The sequence below is a fragment of the Theropithecus gelada genome, chromosome 3 (assembly GCF_003255815.1).
Source record: "Theropithecus gelada isolate Dixy chromosome 3, Tgel_1.0, whole genome shotgun sequence".
Classification (NCBI taxonomy): domain Eukaryota; kingdom Metazoa; phylum Chordata; class Mammalia; order Primates; family Cercopithecidae; genus Theropithecus; species Theropithecus gelada.
Window position 1 is genome coordinate 96396378 of NC_037670.1, and position 24067 is coordinate 96420444.

At 38.0% G+C, this 24067-nt stretch overlaps 1 protein-coding gene across 2 annotated transcripts in view; it reads left to right on the plus strand.

The window, feature by feature from the left end:
• The window catches only part of ISPD (isoprenoid synthase domain containing), a 322630-nt gene that overhangs the window by 36448 nt on the left and 262115 nt on the right, over window positions 1–24067 (plus strand). The window contains exon 3 of one of the 2 annotated variants that reach the window (XM_025380089.1): window positions 2429–2578. The exons of the other annotated variant lie outside the window; for it this stretch is intronic. Within the exon in view, the coding sequence (XP_025235874.1) occupies window positions 2429–2578 (150 nt within the window). The remainder of the gene's footprint in view (window positions 1–2428; window positions 2579–24067) is intronic. 2 annotated transcript variants of the gene reach the window in all.

The window sequence follows — 24067 nt, forward strand, 5'->3', positions numbered from 1 at the left end:
CCTATCTTTGGAGGCTATCACTTTCCTATTTGGATGCATGACTTGTTTGCCTATTTGTTTATGACTTGGCTGGCCTATTTTAGTGATGTCTTTTACTTTCACAGGGAAAAGCTTCTGATGTTGCTTTTTCAGAGGGTGGACACTTGAGTATTATATAGTCATCCTGGAATGATAGTGGTTTCAGTGGGGGCTCTCTTTGACTGTCTCCTTCCCTGATCTCTATTATATTGTCTGCCTTTGATATCTCACCTAGCTGTTAGGCTTCACTCATTGTGTGCTAATGCTCACCTTTATTTTTGATAATGCCTTGGGCATATATCCCTTGTAGTCTCAGTTAAATTCTAGCCCCTTTGCAGGGGTAGTTTTTGAGGCCAGTATTGGAGGTTTGTTCCTAATCCTAGGAGAGCTTTTGTTAGCTGTGTTTTCCCCTGGCTTTCACTGGTAAACTGTCCGACAGTTTACATGTATCTCCAGCATTCTTTTAATTGCTTACCATGATGATCTCTTTTGAGAGTACACTTAGGTTTGAATTTCCAAATAAAGCGAGTTCCCTTTGGGAGTGCTTCATAGCTCTCTACTCTCACATCCTTTGTCTTCTACTTGTGAAAAATCACCACATCACTGCTTTGAAACCATGGGTGGGCACAGTGCACTCATTTTTTGGGAGTAAAATCGCTACTCTGACCTACACGGGGGCAGTACAAGACTCTAGTCTTTTATTTCCCCTGGTATGAAAATTGCCATATGTGTGAGCTGGAAGAAGACTGATCAGGGCCCCAATATTCTGGGGGCATGGGTGGGAACTATGTGAAAGAGGTGGGCCTCAACCTCGTGGGCCACACTTGCATAGATTTTAGCCTCTGTGCCATAGTGTTGAGGGGCATAGGAAATGCTGGCAGTCTGCCCTTCATACTGGGAACTTGGAGTGAGGAGGCCCTATCTTTTTGGCCATTACACTGAGCTGGCTGGGGGATAGAAGAAGAAATCGGTCATGGCTCGCATACCACAGTCTGTTCTTACCAAAATTTAGTAGATTTTCTCGAATAAATGTTTCTTCATTTGCTGAATGTCCTTAGGACAATTTTCAGAGGCTTTTAATGGTTCTTAAAATACTTTTTGCTAGTTTCAATGATGGGAGAGTCTGCAGAGCCCCTTGCATTGGCATTTTGGATGTCTCATGTTCTCTTAAGCATTTTTTAACTTAATGCCCTGGTATAGAATTCCAAAAATATACAGTTTCAGCAGAATCTTTTTTCTTAAAGCAGCATACATGTTTGTGTGTACACGCATTTCCTTCTTGTCTTATCTTCTAGCCCTACTGATAGGTATTGAGCTTGACCAGTTGACCTACCCTTCACCTACTTGGATACCACTTCCTCTTTATCACCTTGTGTCCTCATTTTTGCTTTTATGGTTAGGTTCCCAATTTCTACTTGAGGCACTGGAAGGGGTGACACATTTTATAAACTGTCTATTTGGCTCATACATTCACTTTGATTTTCAGCCAATCCCTTGGCTTTTGCAAACCAGTGTGTGGACTATCTATCTTATTCAGATGTTGGTCTCATCAAGAAGACACTTGTTTTATTTGTGCACTAATTTCATATGCTGCAATCCCCATGTAGCAATTGTGTGGAAGAAAGAATGTTTTGGAGATCATATAAGGTTTGGTTAACTGCCCACCATTGAACTGTGTTTTAAAGCAGTTTCACTAAGGCAGTTGTTTTGGTAATGGCCTTCAAAACTGTATTACAATGAGACTTCATTAAAGATAAAGGGAAAAATTGTCAGACATGAAATGTCTCTTCTAAAGTTCAGATGCAACTATTAATAAGACAGCTTTCATCATAGCAATTGAAGTCAGTGGGTATTCCCTGAGGAAGCATTGCATGGAGACTGTGTTTGAAAGGAACTGTTTTTCCTCATGAATTAAAGCAAGACACAAATTAGAGCAACCCACATTGTTTGGATTGTTGAGTCTCATCTAGGGGATCTTGAAGAACTTGTTTATTTCCTTACATATCTAATATGTAAATCTCCTGAGGGTATATTAATATTCATTTGCAATCCATATCAATTATTTCATGATAGTCTTTCTCTGCCTCCTTCATCTTCAGGGAATACCCAGTTGGATCTTAGCATCTTTTTTTTAAGTGTTGACCTCAATGGCCTGTGATCAGAAGGATTTTGAACCTATAATGAAGAAAAATTTCACCTTAATGTATGCAACTGTAATACTATAAAATTGATTTTTTTTTTAATCTGAAATAACCATTTGTGAACCAATCACACTTGTTCAGATGTTTTCTTAAGGTAACTTGTTGAAGGTATGAATAAGATCTATCAAAAGTGAGATATTGAATTCAGAACTTCACTTTAAAATAGCTTGTAGGTGAAATAATATATTCTTTGCCTGTTTGTTCTTTAGGCAGCAGGAGCCATTCGACCTCTTGTATCTACTGTCATCAGTCCATCTGCTGATGGTTGCTTAGACCACTCGCTAGAACGTGCCAGACACAGAGCAAGTGAAATGCCCCAAGCTTTTCTATTTGATGTGATTTATGAAGCATATCAGCAGGTAAGAATTCAGGCTTTTTGAATAAGCTGTTGTTATGTTGGGTTCCCCAAACAACCTCCATATTTGGAAAATTTCCAGAACTTATGGGACTGAGCGTATAGTTATACTCAAGGCTAAGACTTATTACAATGAAGTATTAAGGTTATACAGCTGGATCAGAAGAGAGACACACAGGCAGAATCTTTAGGAATCCATTTGCAGGCTTCTAGATGCTCTCTTCCCTCCCTCTCCTGAAGGATCATGCAAAACACACTTTCTTTCCAGCAATGAAAATGCAGCAAATTGACATTTATGCTCTCCTGTTGGAGACACAGTGTCCAGGGTATTGGATTGGTCATGTGGATATCCTCTGCTTGGCACATACAAAAATTCCAGATTTCAAGAAGGAAAGCTGGTGTTCAGCATAAATCATATTGTTGATACCTACAGTCTAGGCAGGCACAGTGACTTGCCCTTATCAGTTAATTCTCAGATGCTGGCTGAGGGCCTGTCTTATAAGCCAGTCTTTTTAAGAACAGCAGTTTCAGATGTAAGTTATCTGTACAGCTCCTTAGACATTTTGTTAATCAAAATTTTAGTTAAAAGTAACTTAAAAATCAAATATTTTCATTAATATTACTGGATTGCTTCTGGTTTTCATGTTTTGGAAATACTGCTGTACTTACATAATTTTACTGTCATTTGTTTGCCCATTTGAGTAAATAGTTATTGAATATCAGATATTGAGCTTGTCAGAAACTTTGCAATGAGATAAGTTTGAGTAACTAATCTAGTGCTTTAGTCAACTTGCTATAGGAGGTGAGGAAGAATTAGGTAAGAGGATAGAAGAGTGGCCGTAAGGATTAGAGGGTAGTATCCCAGAAACTTAATGAAGAGAGTACTTTCTGATTGTGCTGAATCAGATGCAAGCTGATCCATGGTCATCGTAGAATGTGGCAAAATAAAAGGAGGTGTGCAGTTTTAGGTTATAGCTAACTCTTCCTCTTCAAATGATGCTGGAAGGTCATAGATGTCTATTCTGTTAAATGTTGCCTAGGATTTCTAAAAAGTGAGGACTGACAACTGTACGTAAACATTTGCAATGTGAGATTACCAGTGTTTGACGGGCATGGTGGATATGAAAATCTTGTTGGAATTGATCTAAGAATAGAAGGGCTGATTTTTGGAGGAACTTTTATACATATTGAGTAGAGAAATGGGAAGAGGTAGCTGAATAGTTATAGATTAAGACTGACTTTTTTCTTCAGATGGATGATAAAATAGCACATTGTTATGCTGATGAGGGTGATTCCGCAGTGAGAAGACAGTGGTAAAGTGAGAGTAGATGGGACCTACTACATTAGTGGTATTGAAGTTGACCTTGGCTGGGAATATGGGTAGTTCATCCATAGGGACAGGAGGAAAGAGTAGGTGAAGACAGATGCAGATAGACTGGTAGATGTGATGAGAGGACTTGGAATTTGTCCCTTTTGAGGAATGAATGCAGAAAATACGTAATAGTGTTGACCATTTGGGAACTGAGCAGTGCATTAGGGTTCTCCAGAGGAACAGAACTAACAGGATATACGTATTTATGAAAAATAATTTATTAGGGAGAATTGGCTCACATAGTTACAAGGTGAAGTCCCACAATAGGCCGTCTGCAAGCTGGGGAAGAAAGAAGCTAGTAGTGGTTCAATTAGAGTCCAAAAGCCTCAAAAGTAGAGATGCTGAGAGTGCAGCCTTCAAAGGCTGAAAAGCCTGTTGTCTGATGTCCAAGGGCAGAAGCAACAGGAGTAAGCATCCAGCACAGGAGAAAGATGATGGCCAGAAGACTCAGCAGGCCAGCTTATCCCACCTTCTTTTGCCTGCTTTGTTCTAGCTGTGCTGGCAACCAATTGAATGGCCCCACCCACATTGAGGGTAGGTTTTCCTCTCCCAGTCCACTGACTCAAATGTAACTCCCTTCTGGTAACACCCTCACAAAGACACCCAAAAACAATACCAGCTATCCAGGCATCCTTTAATCAAGTTAATACCTAATATTAACCATCACAAACAGATATCTGGCAATTGTAACCAAGGTATCATATGAAGTTGAGTCAGTTAGAAGATACCCATTACAAGCTGATCCGTGGTCACTGTAGAATGTGGTAAAATAAAAGGTGTGCAGTTTTAGGTTATAGATAACTCTTCCTCTTCAAATGGTGCTGGAAGGTCACAGGTGTCTAATTGCCATTCTATATGCTGACTGGCTGGATTGCTTCTTCTCCCTGTTTCTTCTGGCTTACCTCATTTGTCCCCTTATATATGCTCTAGCCATGTTCACTTTAGTTCTTCAAATACAAGATTCCCACTATCAGAAAGTTTACATCCCACCTTGCTACTTATTATTTAGTTATCCTATAATTATCATTTATTCAAGGAATTCTTTCCTGTCTGGCCACACCAGGTTAGGCTGACCCATTCTGTGTTCTTCTAATGCCTGTTTTTCTTCTCTCCCCAGCATCAGACTGATAATTGAATAATTGCTTGAAGCCATTTGTGAAATGTCAAACTCCTCTGCTAGGCTGTGAGCCCTATGAAGGCAGGGATGGTACCTGTCTTGTTCTTAGCAATCTGCCTGGTATATTACTAATACCAAGTATATATATTCGTTCAAAGGAATGATCATAAAAGGCTGTGCATATATTTTTAAAATGGTCCACATACTTGCTCTTCCTCTGCCTAGGCCACTCTTTACAGATCTAAAACTGCTTATTTCCACTCTGTTTTTTTTTTTGAGATGGAGTTTCACTCTTGTTGCCCAGGCTAGACTGCAATGGCACAGTCTCGGCTCACTGCAACCTCTGCCTTCTGGGGTTCAAGTAATTCTCCTGCCTCAGCCTCCCAGATAGCTGGGATTACAGGTGCCCGCCAACATGCCTAGCTAATTTTTTGTATTTTAATAGAGATGAGTTTCACCATGATGGCCAGGCTGGTCTCAAACTCCTGACCTCAGGTGATCCACCTGCCTTGGCCTCCCAAAGTGTTGGGAGTACAGGCATGAGTCACCACACTCGGCCTATTTCCATTCTTTATTGAGGTCTGTAGCAAACATCACCTCCTCAAAGAAGTCTTACCTGATAATCTTATAATCTTAAAGTAGCAGCATCTATCATGTATCCCTTTTTCTGGTATAAGAATCACTACTCCTGCCCACTTTTGTTTTCCGTTTGGTTTGCATGCAATATGTTTTTCCACCTCTTTACCTTAAGTTTATTTCGGTAAGGCTCTTGAAGACAGCAGATACTTGGTTGGTTTTATCCATTCTGCCATTCTGTATCTTTTAATGGAGGATTTAGGCCATTTGTATTCAATGTTACTACTGAGATGTGAGGTACTGTTCTATTCATCATGTTAGCTCTTACCTAGGTACTTTTTTTCATTATGTTGTTGTTTTATAGACCCTGTGAGGTTTATGTGGAGGAGGTTCCATTTTGATATATCGAGCTTTTGTTTCAAGATTTAGAACTCATTTAGCATTTCTTGTAGTGCTGGTTTGGTAGTAGCAAATTTTCTCAGCATTTGTCTGAAAAAGATTTTATCTTTCCTTAATTTATGAAGCTTAGTTTGGCTGAATAGAAAATTCTTGGCTGACAATTATTTTGTTTCAGGAGGCTAAAGATAGGAACCCAATCCCTCTGGCATGTAAGGTTTCTGCTGAGAAATCTGCTGTTAGTCTGATAGGTTATTCTGCTGAGGTGCTGTAACAGCCTGTGTTGTTTGGCTACCAACCAGGAGGTGGTGCTTCCAAGAGAGCAGCAGCTGTGGTATTAGCAGTGGGATTTGAGCTTGCCCTGAGTTGCCATAGGGAAGTATTCTGGCTTCTCAGGAGATGAGTGGGGCCATAAAGTTCCCAAAAGTTTGTCCTTTGTGTTAAGCTACCAAGGTGGGTGGAGAAATACCACCAGGTAGGGGCAGGGTTAGGTGGGTCTTAGCTCAGACTCTCCTTGGGTGGAGGCTGCCATGGCCACTGTAGGGAACAGGTGGTTCTCCAGCCACTGTGGTAGTGTTTCAGGGAGGAGTATAACTGCCTCTGTTGTGCAGAAGAGTTCACAAAGTGAGTAGGAAGTAGCAGGCAGCAGTAAGCCTTACCCGGCTCCCACATAATTGGTGAGGCCTGTGTTACTCCCATAGTGCCCTGCTAACAGCACCACATGTAGATCTGGGCAGCCTGCACACAGGACTCAAATCTGCCCCAGGCCATTAGATTCCCTGCAGAAATAGCAACCATGGCTTTCAGACCATGTTCCTCCCCATCTGCCCACAAGGCTGGGCACCCAGATCCTGCACTCCTATCTGTGGCACACTTCCAACTTACCCTTGGGATCTGTTCAAGGGAGTTTATCCCCACTTGAGATTATATCACAGAATTCAGTTGGGAGCTTCTTTCACCCTGCAACCCCTCCCTGAGTTCATTGGCTAACTTCCCTGAGGGATGCTCTGAAATATAGTCAGGAATGGCTTCCCTTGGCTAGTGCTGGAGACTGGGAATGCCTGCAAGGGACTTCCTGCTATTGCTTCTACTTTTATATTTCACACCACTCCCTAAATCCAGTCCAGCTCTGGGTAGGGTTAAGGCCTTCTCCTGTGGTCTGGATTTTCACATTCCCTCATGGGGATGTAAGATTGGAGGCAGGATTTCCCCCTCTCACATCCTGGATGCTTAGAGTTTTTCACCTGTCTTCACAGAGTAGGCTGCAACCTGCCACTTCTTTCAAAGGGTCTGTGGATTCTTTTGGTTTTTCCTGTTAAGTTCCTATTGTGGTTCTTGGGGAAAGAAAATCACAGTGTAAATCTCTACTCCCTATTCTGTCCTTCCAAGTGGGCTAGTCACACTAACACTGCCTGCTATCTGCCACTTTGGGGGCAAAAAAAAGATCATACTTTGTTCTGCTTTAGTTTGCTTCTTAGATATCACTACCTGATATATCTTTTTTGGTGTGTATCTTTCCTATTAAAACCTCAGTTCTGTGAGGAGAGGGACTTTATCTTGTTTAGTCTCATCTCTAGCACCTAGAAGAGTTTATGGCATGGATTAGGTTCTTAAATATTGTTGGATGACTTTCATGTGTATACATATATGTAGACACATGTTTTATATGTTAACACTAATGCCAGTTATATAAACAGATTTGGTGTGGATAATATATGTGCATATATTAAGTACATACACATTAATGAAGTCCCCTTAAAAAATCTTTAAGAAATTCATCTGAAAAATTTTTGGAAGTATGGGCAAAGATCTGTGTGTAAGGTTGGTGATTTGCAGCATTTTTATAAGTGTCGTCATTTTTACTGAGTCTTTATTTCTAGAGATCAAGAAAATTGTGACATTTACTAATAGAAGCTTTAAAGGGTCACTAAACGTTATTTTTGCAGAATTTGAGTATGAAATTGTTCATGTTAGAATGTTACTGAGAAACTAATACATAAAGTTGTAATAACAACTATATAAAATGTGTATACGCCTGTTTGTAAGTGTAAGTGCACACACAAAATCAGAAAGGTTGATTGCCCTTGTGAATACCAAAATGCTGCTAGTGCCAATGACTGATAATTTAAAAGTCAAAATCTATTGTATTTTACTTAAGATACATAAATTCGTATGTGTTTGTTTTCAAAGAATCTCGGACTTTTCCATGTAACTAGGTATTTGTCCAGTTTTCTTTTATTAATATTGGAGAAAACTATTTCATCCTTGAGAATTTTTAATGACACATTAGGAGTTTGCTAAAGGAAAATATTTCTAAAGAAAATAACAAAAGAATAATACAAATTCAATAGTGGAAACTATGCGATCTCCAGGAACATGAAGAAAAGCCCACGGATTGGTCCAGTGGATTCTTATTGAATCTTCAAATGTGAAATTCTTTTCTGTGCAGTTTGAGGAAAAATAATAAATTATTATACAAAGAAGCTTTTTAAAATCCATTTCCTGAGAAAATTGTTGTTGTGCGCACAGATGGTATTCTGAATTTTGTTGCTCAGAGACCTGGCCTTGATTCTAACACAAGTTTTTGGTACATAGAGAATTTTAGAAGGTAATTTGTTAATTAGGTTCGAATGAAAATTCATGAAAGATACAGCAGGATTCAGCCAGTGACAGAATGAGTCTCTGGGGTGTTAATTATGTACCTTTTGCTTTGATATCCTAGACTTGACTGTGGAGATATGTAATATTTAAGTGTTAATCTCATAAAGGAGATTGAGAAGCTGTATTTTTTAAATGCCTGTTTAACTTAATTGAAACAACCCCTCTCCCCATTTTTAAAGATTCCTGTTGCTTATCTGTGGGGAGCTGAATATAATAGCTGTAAAATTAAAGAAATATGACAGGAATTCCAATTCATAATTCATAGCCTGCCTGTACCCCACATGCATTAGAATAAATAAGACTTGTACTGTCAACAAGTTTGGGCTTTAAGTACTGAGTTAACAGGGATAAGTGAAGAAGATGAAATTTTATGAAGTGTCTTTTCTTTGTATCCACAAAGCATTACAACTCTCAGAAGTTTTATTTCCATTTTTACAGTGTAGTTCCCCATTTCTTCTCCTTTCCTGCCTTCCTCCCTGGCTGTTTTTGCTAGTTGTTTGGTTGCACCTGGATTGGATTTGCAGATAAGGAAGAACCTCAGGGGAAACCTCATGTCACACTGGGTTTTTGGATAAGGGGCGCAGTGGGCACAGGGAGCAAGGGGTACAGTAGAAAGATAAGAGGGCATAAGTTTTGTTTTTTGTTTTTTTTGTTTTTTTTAAATGGAGATTTGAGGAAAGGGGTACAGTAGAAATATAAGAGGGCATAAGTTTTGTTTTTTTTTGTTTTTTTTTTTTTAAATGGAGATTTGAGGAAAGGGGCAAGGAATGAAAAGCTCTCAGGAGGGTGAGTGAGAGAACATACGAAGAAAAATGATTTATAAAGCAAGATGAATAGGGATTTAAAGATGAAGCTTTGAGTCAGAAAGAGCTGACTTGTTACTTTAGTGAAAGTATTTGCAAACCATCGTTTCTTATACAAGTCAGTTGCAAACCACAGTAGCAAAGTGGCACATCTCAGTTATTAATGAAAACAAGATCTATATATTTATGGTATTTCATCAGAGAAAGTAAATTGACAATCTTGATGATGGATTTGGAAAGCATTTAACTCTTCAAGGTCACGTGTCTTCCTACTTGTCATATTTCCCATGTTTTTTTTTTTTTTTCCCTCCCTCTTGCCTTTTTTTTTGTTACTTCTGTCAATTATTCTACTAGGTAGGTTCATATAGTCATGTCATTTTCTTTGGTTCCATTTTGGAAAAATTATGAAGAGCTGTAGAAAAAAATGATCCTGTGACTTGGCTGGGATCTTCTTTGAGTATATTTGTTACCCCCAGAAATTTCATTCTCAACCATTAGCCTAAAAGCATAAATTAGCCTAAAAGCATAAATTACTTTTATCTGTTGTTCAGTTCATATGTATGGCAGTTTATAAGTGTTTCTAGTTCTGTAAGTTTCTGTGAGTTTCTTTAAGACTAATGAGTATAGTTATATAAGGTTAGCAGTGGTTATAGTTTCAGCCACATTTTCTGTAGCTTTTAATGTTCTTTAGTTTTCTAGCTTTTGTCAATCTGATGGTTGTGTATTTATTTGTGTTTTAATTACAGCTACATTGCTAGTGAGGATGCAGCTTTGTATGTTTGTTTATGTTTGTGTTACTTATTGCTGTGGTCTGAACGTCTGTGTTTCCCCTAAAATTCCTGTTGATACCTCACCACCAAGGTGATGGTATTGAGAGGTGGCACCTTTGGGAGGTGATTAGATCATGAGGGCTCTGCCTTTATGAATGGGATTAGTACCCTTAGAAAAGAGGCCTGAGGGAGCTTGTTTGCCCCTTCTACCATGTGATGATGCAACAAGAAGGTGCTATCTAGCAGGAATGGGTCCTCATCAAAAACTGGATCTGAAGCCTTGATCTTGGACTTCCCAGCCTCTCATATTGTGAGCAATAAATTCTTTTTATAAACTATGCAGTCTGAGGTATTTTGTTACAGCAGCCTAAGTGGAGTAAGGCACTTACTAACATTTTAATATGCTTTAATGTATTTTGTCCACTGTCTTCTGGGTGTCTTATCTTTTTCTTGTTGATGTGTTAGGGTTTTTTATACATCCTAGATACTATTTTTGTCTTGGTCTTACAGGTTACAAATATACTTCAATCTGTTTGTCAGTGTTGTCTTAAATACATTCATATATTACTTTGTTGCCAAATCTTGAGTCGAAGGTCTTGTTTAAGTTGTTGTCTGTATCATCGTATCATCGTTGTATTTTATTCTATTTTTCCATTTCACACTTAGGCCTTAAGTTTGTTTGGAGGTCATTTAAAAATATTCTGTGATACAGGGCACCTGCCTTTTTCATCTTTATAAAGAGAGATTTTTCAACATCATTTATAAAATCATCCATTTTTTTGACTAATTTGTGCCTCTATTATGTTGCCAACTTTTTATATATATGTAGATTTATTTCTGGGTTCATTATTCACTGTCTCCTCTGATACCACCATATTGTTTTATTTTCTGTTAATTACTTTCAAGATTATCTGTTTTAGCACAGGTTCCCTAGCAAATAGAGCCTTAGGCAAGGCTTAAATACTGATGTAAGATGATGATTACAAATCTGGCCATTATTTCACAAACACATCTGGTCATTTCATCACATGGGGACATATTCAGACAGGCTTATCCAAAACTGTTGTATTGTTACCTCCAATGTACTGTTCTAAGACTCAGAGTTCATCTGGCATCTCCCCCTGTGTTAGCATTTCCCCCAGAGGCAGTGAACTCCTGGCTCCTTCAGTCACAGGGAGAAGCCAGATCCCATGACCTGTATCATGATTCTCTGTCTCCAGAGGAAGCTATGAGTAGAAACCAGAGACTGGCTGCTGTCCTCAGTTAAAGGACTATGAGGTCCCACATGCAATTAGTCACTCTGGTAAAGGGGTCCTAGGAGACAGATGAGACCAAGGGAAACTGAGGCAGGGAACAAGATGTGACTGATACACTTGGTATCGACCTTTATATCTTTTCTATACATTTGAAATCTTATGTTAAGTTCCCTCCAGTTGGAAGATTTTATTGGAATTCTTTAAGATTTTAAATTGATGTGTCTCTCACAGTCTGGGAGACACATCAACAACAGGTTGTTGTTCAACATTTGTTATGTGAGCTGGGTGATGGTTAATAAAAATCAAGCCATGACAAAAATTACTCCTTGATTTGCTTGAGGGGCAGATTTTAATTTACTAAAATTTTCAGGAAATAAGCAATCTCGAAACCCAAGAGAATTCATGCTTTAAATCCAGATGTTTTGTGGTGCTTAGGCCACACTGCACATTGATTATATGGCAGATAATGTTGAGCATTAGTTCATCATTGAACATTACCTGTGACATCTGCATCATGCCAATTTCACTGAGCAACCTGCAAGTCTCCTGCTTCTACACAACATTTTACACACTGAAAACATTAGTTGAAATAAAGAAAAGCATGCAACGCACTGCTATGGGATTTCCTTACCAATCAAGACTCATGGAAAATAAAATTGAGTTCTTCAGATGCCTCCATTCCTTATCTATCTGGACAAAAGGCACCATACACATACCAACTGCCAGGGCAAACCTTGGGTTTGGACGCTAGGATGTTTTGACTTTTAAGAATTCATTCATCAATTGATCAAACTTATTTTAGATTTGAAATTATTTTTTAAGATGTTTGTCTTTTGTGGCCAGTGCTTTTAGGATGGACACTATTATTATGACCTTTGGGGTATAAGTACCTGAGGCTCAGATGCTCACATTTTATGCCTTAATGTAAAAAGACACAACTTTAACTTTCAGGCACATTAAGTGTAAAGGCTGTATTCCAATAATTATTTCCTGCCCTCAGTACATTTTATAACTGAAAAAGATCTACGGATTAAGTTGATGTCTTTACATTTTCTTATTTATGAAGATAGTACAGTTCATTCAGATCTCTTACATTCTTTGAAGGATTTTTTACTTTATATTAGTAATTTCTTAGATTAGTTTTTATCTGTTCTAATATGTTATTTTCTATCACATTTTCTAACTGACATTTGCTCTTACAGCATTTTTCTGTCAGGTATATTGAACTTATAGCAGGCAAATTTATTGAACTCTGGTGTTGTTTCTATTTGAATTCTAAGTTTTCTACTCCCATGATTGTATTGTCTGCAATAATGACAAATTTGTACTTTTTTCCCACTGGTCCTTATTTATTTATCTTTGTTGCTTTGGCCAGGACCTCCAGTATCGTGTTGCAGTAATGGGGTATGTTTTTCAGATTCCATCACTAAAGAGACTGTTTCATTTTTTAAGTATAATGCTTGATGCAGGGATTTTTTTGATAAAGACTTTATCAAATGTAATCTACCTTTAATTTTCACTTTTCTAAAAAGGCTTATTTCTCTAAAAAAAAATCAAATAGCTATTGTGCTTTTTGAAATCTTGTCCTTTTTCTACATGTAGCTCTCATGTTACTTTTTTCTTTTTGTCTAATGTGAATTAGCATTATAGACTTACTGATTTCAAACTGCCTTTGTGATTCTGGGGTGAATACTGCTAGCTGCAATGTTTCAGACTACTGGATTTAGCTACCTGATATTTTATTTGGGATATTTTCCCTCTGTTTAAGTGAAATTCTTCTTTTCATAATTTGCTGTCCTTGACTTTCAGTGCAAGACTGTGCCAATCTTATAAAATGAGTTGGGACATTTTTTGTTCGTTCTTTTTGGGAAACACTTTTAAGATAGAGTCATACCTCGTTATTGAAATTCCAATAGAGCTCCTCAGTAAGACTTTCTAAACTTGGAGCTTCTTTAGGGGTTGGTGGGGCAGGGTAGAGGAGCAGCCTTTTGATGGTGTTGATAATTAACATTTCAATTTCCATAATGGTTATTGAATATCTAGACTTTCTCTTTTTTTCTGCCGATTTTGACGCTTTGTATATTTTTCTAAAACTTCTGTTCTTTTATATTCTCAAGTTTATAGGCATGGTATTTTGTTTTAATTAAGACGTATCTGTAGGGGACGGGGAAGGGGAGATGAAGCTGGTGTTGGAGGAAGAGAAATGATTATCAAAAGCAGAAAAACTGAGACAAACCTCTGACAAGCATTATCAAGCCAAAAAAAGGAAGAGTAAAACAAATACATCTTGAGTTAAATACATAGATCATTCTTTAAATCTTTCTTAGATTTTAGTAAATATATTCTAAGCCGCTAATTTCTTATACTTAATACAATCAGAATTTCTCTAACATGACAAATTGAGATACAGTGCTTTCATTATCTTGTAGCCTGTATTTAATAACTTTCTCTCATACCTCAGGTGTCCAGGCAAATAATTCTCTCCTTTGTTTTATAAAGTTAAATATACATATTTTCAAAGCGTAGATAATTTCTTATCTGACACACTGCTATGGTTTGTATGTGTCCCTCTAAAATTCACATGTTGAGCTTAAACTCCAAAGTGATGACATTATGAGTAGGACTCTTTTAGAGGTGATTAGGCCACAAGGGTTCTGTCTTCAATGAGATTAATGTCCCAGGCATCAGAGCTGCCCAGCCCTTCTACCTCTTCTGCCATGTGAAGACACAGTGTGTGTTCCTTTTTGCCCCTCCACCTTTTCTGCCATGCGAAGACACCATGAGAAGATGCTTTCCCCAGACACCAAATCTGCTGGCACAGTAATCTTGGACTTTCCAGCCTCCATACTGTGAGAATAAGTTTCTATTGTTGATAAACTACCCAGTCTGTGGTATTTTGTTGTAGTGGTCTGAATAGACTGAGACATGCACTCTTTTAAAAAGTTACTTTGTAAACTTGTGATGAAATATATAACTAAATCTACAGTTTTAATTATTAAGTGTGTGGTTCAGTGGCATTAAGTACATTCACACTTTTCTGCAACCATCATCTTCAGAATATATCTTTCAAAACTGAAACTTTGTGCTTATTAAATGGTAACTCCTCTTCCCCTCTCTCCCAGCTCCTGGCAATCCCCCTTTTACTTTGACTCTGAGTTTGACTGTTCTAGGTGTACCTCATGTAATCATTGTATGTGACTGCTTATTTCACTTAGCATCATGTCTTTAAGGTTCATCTATGTTGGAACATGTGTCAGAATTTCCATTTTTGGGCTGGCTGAGTAACATTCCATTGTGTGTACATACCACATTTTGTTTATCCACTCCTCTGTTAATGGACCCTTGGGTTACTTCCACCTCTTGGCTATGGGGGACAATGCTGCTAATGCATATGGGTATATAAATCTGTTGGAGTCTCAGCTTTCAATTCTTTTAAGTATATTCCTAGAAGTGGAAATACTGGAAAGTATGATAATTCTACTTTGAATTGTTTGAGGATTTGCCATACTTTTTTCATAGTGGCTGTATCATTTTTATTTCTATCAGTAGTTCACAAGGGTTTCCAATCAGTTTCTACACATCCTTGTCAATAGTTACTTAAAAAAAACAAAGTAATTGTCCTAATGGCGATGAAATGGTATCTGATCATAGTTTTGATTTGCATTTCTCTAATGATTAGTGATGTTGAACATCTTTTAATCTACTAATTGGCCATTTTTATATATCTTCTTGGGAGAAATGTCTATTCAATTCCTCTGCCCATTTAAAATTGGGTGGTTATTTTTTTTTCTTTTTCTTTTCTTTTATTATTATTTTTTATTATACCTTAAGTTCTAGGGTACATATGCACAACGTGCAGGTTTGTTACATATGTATACATGTGCCATGTTAGTGTGCTGCACCCATTAACTCGTCATTTACATTAAGTATATCTCCTAATGCTATCCCTCTCCCTTGCCCCCTCCCCACAATAGGAACCGTTGTGTGATGTTCCCCTTCCTGTGTCCAAGTGATCTCATTGTTCAGTTCCCTGTGTGGTTATTTTTTGTTGAGTTTAGGAGTTCTTTATGTATTCTAGGTATTAACCCTTTTCAGGTATGATTTATAAATATTTTCTTCTGTTCCAGAGATTGCTTTTTTCACTGATATATCCTTTGGTGCACAGAATTCTTAAATTTATATATGGTTCAATTTATTTTCTGTTGTTGCCTATGCTTTTGGTGTTGTATCCAAGAAATCACTGTCAAGGTTAGTCATGAAGATTTTGCCCCTATGTTGTCTTCTAAGATTTCTATAATTCTTGCTTTAACTTATATTTAGGTCTTTGGTCCAGTTCGAGTTAACTTTTATATACGTCATGATGTAAGAGTTCAAATTCATTCATGTGTATATGGATATTCGGTTTTCCCAGCACCATTTGTTGAAGAGTGTTTCTCGTCCATTAAATGGTCTTGGCGCCCTTGTCAAAATTATTTGAACATATATGTGGGGGTTTATTTCTGTACTCTATTAGTCTATAGGTCTCTCTTTACTACTACTACTTCAACTACTACTACTTCTCCTCCTCCTCCTCCTCCTCTTCTGTTGTGATTAGTGTGATTTTATGGTACCATGTGAAATGAGGAAGTATGAGACCTCCAACTTTGTTCTTTTTCAAGACTGCTTTGGTTATTTGGAGTGATAAAGTACTCCTTAATGTAATTGACTCTTACCATATTTTCTTTCTTCCTTTTGTCTTATTATCTAGTGTAGTGTCCCAAATCTAATGGATGTTTGATGAATGTTACTATGAGACTTGATGACTTTTTAATAGTATAAAATACCGCATGCTTTTAAAACAATTTATTTTCCTCATGTACTACAGAATAGAAAACTGAACTTATTGTAGAATCCTTAGGTATCAATACTACTTTCTAAAAAATACTTTTTATCCTAGTTCACACTTGTTCTGTAGGAATCGTGTCTTAACAAGACATGAACATCTGTCTTTAGGCTAGACAATTTCTAAAAATGCAGTGTGGATGAAGTCCAATTGTAAACATCTAAAGAACAACAGAAGACAAAAAATAAAATGGAGGACATAGAAGCAGAGGCTAGAGTGGGGACACCAACAATAATAGAGTTGTTACTTCCTTCCTATGGCTTGTCCTGAGTTCATGGTATTGTATTGGAAAAGTAGGATTCTGGGATAAAAAGACTTTAGTCTGAGAGATTACTGGAAATTTCAAAGGCACAAGATTGCTGTTTACGCCTTTCTGATAAGAAAGTTAAAATGGAGAATAAAAGAGAAGAGACATATAACACTTACTGTCTCATAAGCAATAGGTAAAAGGTTCTCTTGGCACTGTCAAAGGATTTTTGTTTTATCTTCTAAAATCCTGTTTTTTGTTACAGACTTTGGCAAGGGAGGCTCCTTCTCTTGAGTAAATAAAAATTAACTGATATATATATCTTCTCTTGATTATTTACTGCAAGAATCTGCATCTTAAATTAGGTTCTCGCTTCTGGAGGATGGTCAGGAGGGGACAAAAGTTAGAAGGAAGTTGAGAAGTGACACAGATGGACACTAAAGAATTAGACATAACTGACAGTTAAAACTGCTGGCTTTGCACACCAGTATCCAAGCAATGCTCTGACATTCTTCCAATGATGACAATGTTGACTACCAAGCAATTCAATGACGACAGTACTTGTGATCACACTGTGAATCACTTGTGTACTAGTAACAATGCCATTATTTTGGGGGAGAAATGAAGTTTAAAATGAAAAACTTGCATTAACTGGGTGTGGTGGTGCTCCCAGCTACTCAAGAAGGAGACTGAGGTGGAGGATCACTTTGAGCCCAGGAGTTCTAGGTTACAGCGAGCTCTGACTGCACCACTGCACTCCACCTTGGGTGACAGAGCGACACTCTGTCTCAAAAAAACACAAACCAAAAACCCAACATAAAGATTATTAACTGCTAATATTAAAGCATTTTCATGAACTACTTTTGTAGAAATTAATCAAGTCTGAAATAGTTTTGTGGGATTCATACCCTACAAAATTACATGCCCTTCAACAAGAACTTAGACATTATGGATTTAAAAAATAAAAATCTATTTTTTTCCTTACATTATTTCAAAGTTATCGTTTTACTGACATTCTTTGTGGGCCTTAATATCTTGAAAAAACTTGATGTTTCAGGCTGGGAGCTAAAGATGTAGTTTTGCATTATATGGACAATTTAGAAGACTCATTTTGAATGCTTTTGACATTAATCAATTTCTTACTTTTTTAGAATTAGTAGAAAGCAATTTTTTCAGAATATTTTGGACAAGTGGAATTTATACTATTGAATGCCAAGATACCGGTACATTTGCCTCAAGTAGGTACTCTGAACCATGAAATAGTGGGAATTTTCTGCTTATAGTATTCTTCAGATTCTGTGTCAAGTCATTACCCAAGGTTTTTGATTCCTAGTAATGACAGAATAGCATGCCCAACCCTTTGGATACAAATTATAAACTGTGATACGTATTTTATGGATGGGTGAATGAGGGTGGCAGGATAGGTTTGACCTATTTGTATAAAGGCAGTTAAGAGTGAAAGTAGGCAAAAATCAGAAGGGATTTAGCTTGTGAAAGGTAATTGTACTGGGTAAGAGCTACCTTTATATGTTGTACCACTTAATCGCTTCCCAGCTCCAAATCCACCCATTATTGCCTGCTGGACATCTCTTTTGCTTAAGACGTCTTAAGCTTCATCACTGGAGGGTGCCAAAGGGACGCTGCGGGAGGAGGGGGCTTCTTTTCCTGATTCTGGCATGTTTCCATCTCTGCTGGCTCCACAGCTGCCATGGCCATGTGTGTGGCACTTGGTGGTGTTTACTTTCTAGTAGGTTTTCTCTGTCAATCTGGCCTGATGTTCTCTGCCTACCAGCTTCTGCCTGTGTACACCGTTGTGGAGATTTTCCTGCTTGCCAGTCCTGGCCTGTGGCTCTGTGCCTGCCAGCTTCATTTTGCTAGTACCCCAGCAGTAGACTTCCAGCTTGTCAGGCCAGTCTGTCATTCTGTGTTCAGCCTCAGGCTCCTTGCCCATCCAGTCGGGGGCTCCCAGGTTGCCAGGCATTTGCAGTTTCTGACACAGCCTTGGCCTGCCATCCATGCACCAACTCTGGCCCACCTCAAGCCATGAAACTTCCCTGCCATCCGGTGGGCTGCAGCTCAGACATGGAGAGGGTATGCTCCTTCATCAGGTACTCCCCCTCAGACTTTGGATATCTCTGAGTCCTGTCTTATTCCTTCTCAGCAATAAAACTACCATAGTTAACACTTTATATGGAATCTTTCCTGTTGAGATTATTGTGGCATTTATGACTCTTGACTGAATGCTGAATGATAGCTTTTCTCCCAAGGTCATTTCACAGTTCCTGTAGTGACAAGGCAGACAGCTACTATCTTTTTGTCCTGTGAAGTAGGAGCTTGCAGCTGCCAAGGTAGCTGGAAATTGAGGGGGATATCCTAGAATAGTGGAGCTACAGAGGAGGGAGGCTGCACACGTCTATAAAATCCCCTAAAGGTGACCCAGGATGGTGGCTCATGCCTGTAATACCAGCACTTTAGGAGACCGAGAAGGGCAGATCACTTGAGGTCAGGAGTTTGAGACCAGATTGGCCAACATGATAAAATCCTGTATCCACTAAAACTACAAAAATTAGCTGAGTATGGTGGTATGCACCTGTAATTCCAGCTACTTGGGAGGCTGAGGCATGAGAATCTCCTAAACCCGAGAGTTGGCGGTTGCAGTGAGCAGAGATTGTGCCACTGCACTCCAGCCTGGGTGGTAGAGCGAGACTCTGTCTCAAAAATAAATAAATATCCCCTAAAGGCTTTGCTGACTCCTGAACTGTGTACACAGGGGGCAATATTCTAAGGGACTCATGGGAAAGCATCCACCTTCCCATGGGAAGGTGGAAAGAGAAAAGCAGATACTTCAGCAGCTGCTGAGGCGGAGGAGAAACAGTTTGGAGTTCAAATCCTGCTATATTAATGGGAGTTTGATAAACATCTTTGGCTTTTCATTGATATCCCAGAGAACCACATTTTAGGAGTGAAGACCACTTCCCAGGACACACTCAACATCCTTCAGAGAAAGTTAACAGAATCTCTAAATGTAACACATCATTTACAGTGCTCAGTGTGTAGTTAAAACTTATTAAATATTGTGACTTGTGCTAAGAAAATAGGTCAATAGAAAAGGACCCAGATGTTGGAAATGGCAGAGTAGTTTAAAACAACTACGATGAATCTACAGGAAAAGGTTGATATCATGTATGAGAGATGAGGAAATTTAAGACAGATGTGGAAAGGGTAAAAAATGGCAATCCCAGAACTGAAAAATGTCCTGAATGTGAAATGTAGTGGATCTATTGGCTGTGATTAACAGCAGGTTGAAGAATGAATTGGGGAACTTTATGCAGGGTTCCAAGAGAACAAAGTAGAAGCTGCCTGTCTCCTTATAGCCTGAGCCAGACCTCAAGCAGCATCACTGCTGTTGTACCACATAGAGCAGAGCAGTCAGAGGCCAGCCTGTGTTTAAAAAGAGGAAAACCAGATACTCCCCCACCTCCAAAAGCATTTGCGGCTATCTTTAATCCACCACAATCATAAGAGCAGGAAATGTGGAATCAGACAGCTTTGAGTTTATTTATTGTTGTTGATGTGCTATATTTCTGAGTTGTGGTGTTTTACCCAAGAAAGAAGGTAGTACCTTCCTTGCTGGGTTGTTAAGGAAGTATGTAGAAATAGAAAAATGAATACAACTTACATGTTAATAATTTTATTGTTTGGCTTAACTTGTTCAGTGCCTAGTAAAGTATTTATATCTAGATAGTTTTAGATAAGTTTATAAACATTAATTTTTTTCTTTCATGATTTTGGGATAAACTTGGAAGCAATCTAGAATTTTTCTCTGTAAAATTTTTTTTTCCAGTTCCACTTACCCTTTGTTACTTAGCTTAGCTATGGCATGTAAGTTGTCAAACCAGTAAGAAGGTATTGTCACCACTATCACTGATCAAATCATCTGATCTTTTAGAATTACTTAGAGTAGTGAAGAGCTTGCAGTGATAGGAGGTAATCAGTGAACACAGATCTTTATACTGTAATAATGAATGAGAACCATCAGCAGATGCCTACTCAAGCCACTGTTCTGGTGGGTGGCCCCTTTGCTGGGTTAACTTGCCCTGCCACCCTGCTATCTCAACACCCAAACCTGTCTACTTCAAGCCTGTTCTACCAGTCAGTGGTGGTAGATGCCAGAAGAAATGAGGATGTTGGAAGTCCAAGATGGCTACCTTTTGTTTCTAGCTAAGTGGTCTTAAGCAATAATGGTCCCAGACTTTAATTTCTTTGGGACTACTTCCACATCTGTAACTGAGGAGTTTAGACTAAAACACTTTCTAACTCTGACTTTGACTGAGAAACAAGTAAAGTGCTGGGTAAAGTAATGATTATCCAAAAAGCGTTGAGTAGAGACTAAAAAGACATACAATGGTCATTTGGTTACATGAGCACAATAGGCATGAGATATGAACAACCAGAACAGACTGTACTGATGGAATGATGCAGTTAAAGTACATGATGAGTTGTAGCGGTGAAGACATTGGCTGGGTCAATCACTGTAAGGATGTCTTAAATTATGATGGAGAAGAAACAGTTGCTTTTAAAGAGATATTCTTGATTTATGTGAAGGGAAAGGGAAACTAGTTCATTGACTACCCACTCAGTAGAAGCCATAGTGATTGGTAAGTGATATTCCCATTTTTAGTTAAGAAGTCAAGGTAGTACATGAGGTTAATATATATTAAATGGCAAAAACAAGATAAGTTAGTCTGATTACAATACCTGTTATGTTTCTTGAAGCTGATTCTTACAACATTGGCATGCTTTATTTTGATACATTTTGATACTTGTCTATAAAAGATACAATTACTCATGTAAATATCTTTTTGATTAGGTTTGGTAACCTAATATGAAAAGGCTAAGGAATATTTTCTTGCTGGTTAGTTGGGAGTATATTTGGCTGTACATTTTTATAACATATTGTCTACCTTTATTTGTGTGGTTTTCATCTTTCTGGTTTAACTTCGCTGTTTAGTTTTAATGTTGAATGTTTTTTATATACATGCCTTAGGGGAATAAATGTATTTGAAATATATATTAAAAAAGATGACTAACTCCATTATTTTCTGATGGCTGCATTTCAGTGAGGAGGTTCAGGAAACCTCCCATTAAGTATATGTGTTTAATGACACTAAATTCCTTTCTTGGAAACACACCCTTTTCTTAGCCACAGTTGTCTTTGGGGTAAATAATAATAATAAAAACTGCAAGGAAAAAATTTATATCCACCATTGCTCAGAAGAGCTCAAATGAACTCTTCTATTTTTCTCTTCTAAAATAATCTCAAGTTTCTTTGTAAGTTAAAATTTTTTTTTTAATGTCCAAAGCCTCATTAGGCTGATAAAGATAGGTTACATCATTTTGTGCAGTCTGTGTGTTCCCTACCACAAAATATTAAATGGAATTAAGAGTTTTAGGAAGTCAGACTTTTCTTTTATTGGAAGTAGGCTAGTCTACTTACTGCATACCTGATTCTGTTTGTGGAATGCATAAATGCCCTTTGTTTTCAACCATATTACAAATCATGTTATATCATGTCCTAGTGCTAATACAAAGCAGAATAATGTGATAAAAGTGAGCTATATATTGAATGTTGCATTTTAAATAAACTTCAGTTTTTATTATGGCTTTATTAATACATATAAAATAATTAAATTATTTTTGATAAAAGGAACATTCTTGCCATCATTTGTTTCCAAGAGAATATTGTCACAATCAAATTGTGTACTTACAATGTGACCTGACAATATTATTTTCAGTAGGACATTTTAAAAACTGAACTCAATTTTTTTTCCATCAGGTTTAAATGATAAATAGTAAAACAATTTTTTTATGGTATAGCTGCTTGATTCCTTTTATAAGTTTGGTTATATTTTTTTGATAATTGTATATATGTATGTGGTACAATGTAGTGTTCTGATGTGTGTATTCATTGTGGAATGATGAAATCAGGCTAATTAATATACCCACCACCTGAATTATTGGTAGCGAGGACAAATTAATTTTTTTGAGACAGAGTCTCGCTCTGTCACCCAGGCTGGGGTGCAGTGGTGTGATCTCGGCTCACTGCAACCTCTGCCTCCTGGGTTCAAGTGATTCTCCTGCCTCAGCCTCCTGAGTAGCTGGGATTACAGGCATGCTTCACCATGCCTGGTTAATTTTTGCATTTTTAGTAGAAACAGTGTTTTGCCGTATTGGCCAGGCTGGTCTCTAACTCCTGACTTCAGGTGATCCACCTGCCTTGGCCTCCCAAAGTGCTGGGATTACAGGTGTGAGCCACTGCACCCAGCTGACAAATTAAAATTTAAACTGTTTGTTAATATTCAATGTATTATTAACCATAGTCATCATGCTATGCAATAGGTCACCAGAAGTTCTTCCTCTTATCTAGCAAACTTTATACCCTTTGACTAACATCTCACCCTTCCAGCCTCTGGTAACCACCATTCTATTCTTTGCTTCCATGAATTTGACTTTTCTGTTTTTATCTTTACTTAATGTTTAGAAACAGGGCTTTGCTCTGCCACCCAGGCTGGAGTACGGTGGCTCAGTCATAGCTCGCTGCACCCTCTACTCCTTGGCTCAAGTGATTTTCTCACCTCAGCCTCCCGAGTCACTGGAACCACAGGCAGTGCCACCATGCCTGGCTAATTTTATTTTCTAGTTTAAACAGAGTCTCTCTATATTGTCCAGACTGGTCTTGAACTCCTGGGCTCAAGCAGTTCTCTCTGCTTGGACTTCCAAAGTGCCAGGATTACAGGTGGGAGCCACCGCGCTTGGCCAACTGTTTAAGATTACAAGTATAAGGGAGATCATACAGCATTTGTCTCTATCCCTGGCTTATTTTACTTAGCATAATATCTTCTAGGTTCATCCGTATTCTTGCTAATGACAATTTCCTGCCTTTTGCAGGCTGAAATAGTACTCCATTGTGTGTGTGTGTGTGTGTATGTGTGACCTTACTTAAATCCTTGTGACCTTTGGTTGCTTAAGTTGTTTCCATATCTTGGCTAATGTGACGTCCTGCAGTGAATATGGGAGTGCAAGCATCTCTGACATATTTATTGATTTCAATTTCTTTGGATTTATACCCAGAAGTGGGATTGCTGGATCATATAATAATTCTATTTTTTGAGGAACCTTCATAGTGTTTTCCAAAGTGGCTGTACTAACTTACAATATTACCAGCAATGTACAAGGGTTCCCTTTTTGCCACATCTTCACCAATGCTTCTTAGATTTGCTATTATCAAAGATGAAATGTAACAGTTGTGAGATGATACCTCATTATGGTTTGAATTTGCATTTCTGTATTTAAAGATGTTGAGCATTTTTCTTTTCATATATATCTGGCCCTTTGTCCTTGAAAAATGTCTAT